At 36.4% G+C, this 8,070-nt stretch overlaps 1 protein-coding gene across 3 annotated transcripts in view; it reads left to right on the forward strand.

The window, feature by feature from the left end:
- Positions 1–8,070, forward strand: part of dlg5b.1 (discs, large homolog 5b (Drosophila), tandem duplicate 1) — a 44,349-nt gene that overhangs the window by 29,936 nt on the left and 6,343 nt on the right. For all 3 annotated transcript variants that reach the window (XM_016285512.1, XM_016285514.1, XM_016285515.1), the window contains exons 19-25: positions 100–180; positions 269–428; positions 3,119–3,281; positions 3,362–3,495; positions 3,574–3,708; positions 6,753–6,933; positions 7,033–7,181. In XM_016285512.1, coding sequence (XP_016140998.1) covers positions 100–180; positions 269–428; positions 3,119–3,281; positions 3,362–3,495; positions 3,574–3,708; positions 6,753–6,933; positions 7,033–7,181 — 1,003 coding nt within the window. The remainder of the gene's footprint in view (positions 1–99; positions 181–268; positions 429–3,118; positions 3,282–3,361; positions 3,496–3,573; positions 3,709–6,752; positions 6,934–7,032; positions 7,182–8,070) is intronic.

Below are 8,070 nucleotides of genomic sequence, written 5' to 3' on the forward strand. Positions count from 1 at the left end.
GTGCACACACAGCAGTGAGTAGTGAACAAACACTCACACACACCGTGAACACACACCTGGAGCAGTGGGCAGCTAATGATTTTGTGTTTGTGTCCATAGGTTTGTCTCAGTACCGCGAGCAGCGCATTAAGATTCCCGCCACCCCTCGTTACGCGCGATCCGCTCACGGCTCTGATAGAGGTGCTGATCTCTCTGATTTACACCATGCTTCCTGTGCTGTTACATGAGTGATGGATGTACCAATAATTGTACAAATTGTGTGTTTCAGGATCTCTGTCACACTCGGACTGCAGCAACCCCAGTCTGGTAACTCCGCCCCTCTCTCCTCTGGACGCCGCCTCCTTCAGCAGTAGCCAGTCACAGGGCTCCGTCTCCGCCCAGACCAGGCTGTCAGTCAGCCCTGTGCCAATAGACAGGAGGAGGGACAGGTAGAAATAGAAATATCAAAATTAAACCCTCTGTCATCATTTACTCGCCCTCATAATGGTCCAAACCTGTGCTAATATTTTTCCATACAACACAGAGAAGAGGAAGAATCTTTTTTTTTTTTCAGACTTGTGCATTCCAAGTCTTCTGAAGTCATATGATGCTTTATGTGAGAAACAGACTCAAATTCATAACCATTTACTGAAGCTCTGAAATCAAATATGGCATGTTTTGAGTTTGATAACATAATCCACATGGGTTTATAATAACATGAGGCTGAGTAAATATGCATTTGTCTTCATCTTGCATTCAGTGGTTTGTGCTGTTCTCGTCGTCCTCTTCTTCCTCTCGTAGTTTATATAGCTCAGATCTCCTTATTCTCCGTTCTAGTCTGTCTGCTCTTCTGCCCCATTTCTCTCTCTGTTCTCCTTCCTGCTCCAGATGCTCGTTGCGTAACAGGTCTTACCTGAAGCTTTCTCGAGCTCAGAGATCGTGGTTTGCCTCTTTACGGACCCTGAGGTTTGTTCACTGTGCAATGAGAGCAAAAAAACAAACTTTTTCCTGTTTAAGGGAATTTCTTTGATCTGATTGCTTTCCCCCCATTTTTATGTCATGTCACTTTCCTTTAAATGCACGCTCTTGAAGTGTGGCCAGCTGTTATTTACCACCAAAGGTAGCTTAGGGCTGCATCAACTATTCAATGATATGTATAATCATCAATAATGAAAATAAACATCCAGTATTCCTATATTATGAATAAATTGAATTTATATTTAGAAAGCATTTGTGACATGCTGTTATTTAAAGTGTTTGGGCTTACGCATTACAAGTTACGAGAGTTACGTAATCAGATTACTTTTTTAAAGTAACTAGTAAAGTAACGCATTACTTTTTAATTTAAAAGGAAATATCCAAGTTACTTTTTCAAATAAGTAGCTCCAGTTACTTTGTTTCGCATGTGTTGAGTGGCAGCTCTGGTGTTGCCATGGTGACAGAAATCGGGAGTAAGTGCAGAGCGTTGTGTGTGAACATGATCTTACTGTAGTTCTAGAATAAATATGAACATGTTTACTCATCTCACCTGCACAAAAACACATTCAGTGTTCCTCAAAATGAAAAAAAAACTGTCAAATGAAACTCCGAATGTTATACAAACCTGCAATAATTAAATGTTAAATAAGACAAATATCATTTATGTATTTAATCCCATTTTTTTAACCAATGTCTTTGCTACTGACCTTTGATCCAATTCAGCCATACTAATAAGCAAAAATGGCACATTTGTGTTTAATTTTTGTAATTGCCGAGTAGTGTTGAACTTTCTTCTCATGCGTCATATTTATGCAATTTGTTGCGCCCTCTACTGTACAGACATGAATTTACATTTCCTTCAGCCTGAGGCGTATTCACTTCACTTTTGGTGTGAAAGGGCTTTTACATTTGTAAAATAACTTTTTTTATATTAAAAACAAACACGCAAGCCCTGCCCAGATTTAAAAAGTAACTCAAATGTAATGTAATGCATTACTTTCCATAAAAAGTAACTAAGGTAATTAGTTACTTTTTTAGGGAGTAACGCAATATTGTAATGCATTACTTTTAAAAGTAACTTTCCCCAACACTGGTTATTTATCACTGAAACATTTAAATTATAATTACTTTCATTGTAATTGATCCACTATTAATCATTTGCAAAATATCCACCAATTATCATGTCACTTTACACTCCTGAATAACGCATTTCTGTGTGCAAAGCTGAAATTTGCCAGAGGACACAGATGGTGCTCAAGTGCATAAATCAAGTTATCAGAAGACATATTAAAATGCTACATATATAAAATAAGTAATTGTATTTTATGAGTGCATAAATAGTAACAAAATAGGGATTATTGTAATGGAGTACAGGTTTACATTTAGTCTGTACTTTTGTTTTTATCTGTTTTTTTTATTTAGGGATTTTATCTTTAAAACTGTGCCAAGCAGCTTTTTTTGGGGGGGGGGGGGGGGTAATGTAATGGTTTATATTTTAACACTTTTTTGCACAATGTATAGCATTAGCTTTTATTATTTTCTTTACGTTGTTTGTACAACTCTTATATTTTTGTATCTGTGTGTAATCACACACACATATATAATATTATTATTATTATTATTATTATATATTTTAAAGCTAGGTGTGATTTAATCATGATTCATTAAAGAAAAATTTGATTTAATAGTTACTTTTTTAATCAACTGACAGCACTTGTGTATATATATATATAGGTATATGTATATATATGTATGTGTGTGTGTGTGTGTTTAATCAGATAAAATGTGTTAAATGTGATTAATCAAAGAAATAATCAACAGATTAACTCGTTCTACAGCTTAAGTTAAATATTTCCATTTACACTTACATTTTATCCACTTGACAGATGTTTTTAATCGCTTTGAACTAAAGTCTGACTTTTTACAAACTGAGCGATGAGTGAAAATGATTTTCTTTGCTGTCTGACAGAATGTCACAGATAATATCTATAAAGCCTTGACCTGAAATACTTTGATACATTATACAACAGATGAACACGAACCGGTTATTCTGTAAATAACTGAAAATGGCAGTAAATGCATGCGTGAGCGATTGTGATAGTTTGGTTCTGTTTTGTTCCTCTGAGACTGGTTGCCCATATTGTGTGTGTTTGCGTTTTAGGCCGTACATAGAGGAGCCGCGATGTGTCACTATCCCCAAAGGGGCGGAGCCTCTGGGCATCTCTATAGTGGGTGGGGAGAATGGCGGCATCTTTGTTTCCAAGGTAACGGGAGGCAGCATCGCTCAGAAGCACCACCTGGAGTTTGGAGATCAGCTTCTGGAGGTGCGTCAGAAGACACTCGGAGAAATACAGAGCTTATCGTTACATTGAGCATGTGTGAATCTCTCTCTGTCTCTCCGCAGTTTAACGGCATTAATCTCAGGAACGCCACTGAGCAGCAGGCCAGACTCATCATTGGGCAGCAGTGTGACACCATCACCATACTGGCACAGTACAACCCACACATGCAGCAGCTGGGCAATCACTCCCGCTCGAGGTACAGCGCACAGTACACGTGACTCTGTCATGCTTTAGAAGCACTGTATGAGTGTCCTGACGTGTTCATTTCTGTCAGCTCCCGGATGGAGTCGTCTATAAGCTCTCACTCGACGGCCGACACGCACTCCAACATCGACACGCTCAGCGAACAGGACGAGGGCACCATGACCCCGCCCTCCAAACAGGCCACGCCCACAGCCAGCCCTCTCAGGTAACAAACACTCTGGCTCTCGTTCGCTAAGAATTGCATGGATTACTTCATATTTATACATACAAGGGAACATTTTCTGCTTGATGCCAGGGTTTCTGGTGGTCTTAAAAAGTCTTAATTCACCCTTCCACAAATTAAGGCTTGAAAAGGTCTTAAATCGGAGCAGAAAGTCTTAAATTCATAAAGCAATGGCATTAAATGTTGCATACATAGCAAAGAAATAAATATCTTCCTCCGTATTTTTGTCTAATACAAATATCTAAACATCCTTAAATCAAAGCTGCATTCCGTAACTTTTTTTGGTTAAATGATCCGAAATCAATATTTGAGCAAGTGCATAACCAGCCAGTGTTCAAAACTATCGCCTTACTTTAGCCCGATTCACAACGGTTAGCTTATAATAATGTTTTTTAATTTGAGTGGTACAGGTTTTCGTGGGAAATTCGAGCATGCTTCTGCGTCATTACGTCATGTCTGTAAACATAAAGATTGAGTCCCGGCTAGTAGACTATCGCATGTGAGGATGCTGCACCTGGCGGATCGTTAGCCTTTTCTCACAGCAGCTGGAATAATTAAACTGATAAATTTGATGGCGGATTGTAATTAGGGCTGGGTATCGATTCAGATGTCCCGATTCGATTCGCAAGCTTTCGATTCGATTCTCGATTTTTTTGATTACATTCAGTGAATATAGTTTTAATACAAATGCTATTGATATTTCTAAAAAATAAACCGTAAACATCAGTTTACAAATGATGAATTAATAAAAAGAAATTAAGAACCACATGCATGTATTTTAAACCTATTCTTTTGCTTTGTATAGGGTCCTGTTTTAAACAATAATAGGGCCCTATAAAATGTTCTTAATTTTTCTGGTAATCAGATGAAGGCATAAAACATTAATTTAATTTATCCTAATCAAATGAATATCAAACCCTTTTATTTTTTGGCAAACAAAGTGCTGCACAACAGAAGTTTACTGTTAAAATAAAAAATAAAACAGATGTGATTATTCCTTTAAAAATAAAGATTTATTAATATGTATTAGCAGTAGTAGCATTGAGTCTTAAGACTGCTAAATAGTAATATATTCTGACAGTAGAACGTTAAACTAAACTTTTATTTTGACGGGTTGCCGTGAAGAACTTGCAGCTGCTGTGTATGTGATATGACGGTAGTTTTCTCAAATGAAACGGTAAATGCTAATGAAGTGACTCTCAGAGCAGCTGGAGATGACATTCGTGTTCATATCATCATATAGTGAGACTGCAGAAGCTGAAAACACCGCGAGCGCTGAAAGAATGACAGGATTTCTGTTGTAACATCGCGCAAGGTAAATAAGAATGACATCTAGTGGAGAAGACTAATGATAAGATTCATGTTAATCAGATCTTGTTTTAAATGTGTGCTGAAATAAATACTGGAAAAGATCGATTCGCAGCTTTTGAGAATCGATATTGAATCGACGTTATTTTAAAAAACGATTAATCGGAATTTTTTTTTTGCCCAGCCCTAATTGTAATCCAGAAAGAATTGTGTTTATGAATCACATGTGACTGAAATTCAATTATAACAGTTTTAAATGTGCATCTGATTACAGAGAGCCTGGGATTACACAGGATTTGTATTTTAAAGACAACCAGTTCGAAGGAAGAATAATTTGCTTTTTGGGCTAAAAGAATTTCTTAATATGAAATTCGAATGATATGACAATTAGAGATTAGACTGTACAGAAATTGAAATCTACACGCTAATGCACACATTCATGCAATGCTGATGTTGTTAACATGAACAATTTGAGAACGAAGTATAACAATAATAATAATTTGAACGGTTTGATGTGATATGAGCTAATCGATCGTTAGATTAAATCACCATTGGTAGCGCGATTTATTGTAATGCTTTTTTCCTCAGTTGGTCAGAACAAAATTGGCAGACTTGTTACTTGTTCAGATGACAATATCCAGTGAAAATTCTTATTTGGGTCATATATTCCAAGACGTAGCCACACATTCGACTCAAAACATTAGATTAAGCCATGCTGGAGCCGTGCCGGCGCACAACCCACGTAATGAAAATAATTCCGCAAGTAACTGCAATTGCAGGTTTCAAACAGAGATGGCGACAAAGAGGCAAAACTTACGGACTGCAGCTTTAAATCAAGTTTTGTGAGTTTATGCCTAAAATAATAACCAATATCTGTCACGGGGGAATGAAAACTTGTTTTCCCTTTGAATTAATTCGATTTTTCTGAGCCCATTGACTGAAATTTGTTCCCGTTTTAATCATAAACTCGCTTTTTGATCACTTTATTATCATCATTCATAAAACAAGAATTCTTCGATGTATGATTGAGTCTTAAAACATTTGCACTGGAAGATGAGACAAATACTGAGGATAAACATCACTTTTGTGTGGTGTAATCAAAAGGTACTTTTATTCCTTAAATTTTCTTTACTTGGTCTTAAAAGGTCTTTAAAGGTCTCAAGTTTACCTTCGCAACACCTGCAGAAACCCAATTAAATTAAATTAAATACATAAATTAATGAATTAATAAATAAAATAATTTTTTAAACTTTTCATTTCAGCTATTTGCCAAGACAACATTTCTCATTTTAATTTAGTATAATTTGATATACTAAAATAATAAAAAATAAAATAATAAAAATAAATTAAAAAAATAAAAATGAATAAAAACTATGTAGACATAAAAAAACAGAAACTACTAAAAATGACCAAAACACACAGCAAAATTACTTAAACTTTAACTGAAATTATGAAAACCGAAATTATAAAAATAAAAAAACTGATGCAAAATATTAATAAAAACAATATCATATTTTACAATATCATACTTTTTTTTGCATATGTGTGATTCCAGCTGTTCCTACATTTATGTATAGTTTGAGAATACATTTTATTACATATGTTTCTGATGGATCTCAAAAAGATTTGTTTTTCTCTCACCGTCATGAATGTTGCATCCTGAACACGCCCACTGCTCTGATTGGTCTAACTGTGCTCTCTGCTCTGTGATTGGCCAGGGATCGGAGCAAGGGCAGGAAGCAGGCGGAGCTGAGGCTGGTGGTGCTGAGGAAGACTCAGGTGGATCTGGGGCTGAAGATCTCTGGAGGAAACCTGACGGGGGTTTTCGTGGAGGCTCTAGAAGAGGACAGTCCTGCTCGAGGAGCTGACGGCCTGCAGCCTGGAGACCTGATCCTGGAGGTACTGGTCTGGATGGCGCAGAGAGGATCAGAACCAGCCTCACGTTACCCTGTTTGACAGTGTGCTGGATGGTGTTGTGATGTAATTTCCTGTTTGCAGTGTAACTCGGTGAGTTTGAAGAATAAGACTGCTGAGGAGGTGTATCTGGAGATGCTGAAACCCGTGGAGAACGTCACCCTCAGAGTCCAGCACCGACCCGAACACTTCAGGAGGCTCAAAGACGCACTCGGAGATGGTTTTTACATCAGGTACAGTGTTCCCGGGGGGGGTAGATTCCGTATTTTTATATATTTTTTTGGACTCCTTTTTAATGGTTAAATTACATTTTATTAATCAAAAAGCATGTCTAATTAATTGAAATCATGAAACTTAAACAATTGAACATCAATTTATTAAACGTTTAACAAATATTATGTTTAGGGCCCTATGAAATGTTTTATTTTGTCCAAACTTATGTTTTATTGTAACCCAATTCTGTTTTAGCATGTCTAATTTGAAAGCATAAAACAAGTTTCATTTATTCTTACAATAGCCGTATGATTTTTTTTGCTCAGAAATTCTGTGTTGTGTATTTACATTTTGTTTTAAGGCATAAAACATTCATTTAATCTATCTTTTAAGTAATGAAAATTAAACATTTAATTTTTTGGAAAATAAAGGTCATTTAATATTACAATTAAAACATTGAAGAAATATTGAATGCTTATTCCTTAAAAATAAGGTTTTAATAATTTTAGGAGTAGTAGTAGCAGCAGTCTGTTAAGTACATTCTACTCAACAACAGTAATATATTTCTGCCAATGCCCTCAAGTTAAACCGAACTTTTATTTTGACGGGTTGCCGTGAATACCATTATATTTCTGTGCGTGTATGATATGATGATAGTTTTACTGAAATGAAACGGTCAAATGCTGATGAAGTGGCTCTCAGAGCAGTTCTGGAGATGTTGTTCATGTGTTTATGTCCTCATTAGTGAGACAGCAGACGCTAATATCACCAGAAGCTTCACGAGCGTTTCAGTACGAGTACTACACAAAACCGCGCGTCTGCGTCATTCATTTACACAGAGACACACAGAATTCATATTTAAATATGAATCGTTTTGCGGCTTAATATTTACAAATACTAGTGGGAGTG

Source organism: Sinocyclocheilus grahami, unplaced genomic scaffold (genome assembly GCF_001515645.1).
Source record: "Sinocyclocheilus grahami isolate Dianchi unplaced genomic scaffold, SAMN03320097.WGS_v1.1 scaffold198.1, whole genome shotgun sequence".
Classification (NCBI taxonomy): Eukaryota; Metazoa; Chordata; class Actinopteri; order Cypriniformes; family Cyprinidae; genus Sinocyclocheilus; species Sinocyclocheilus grahami.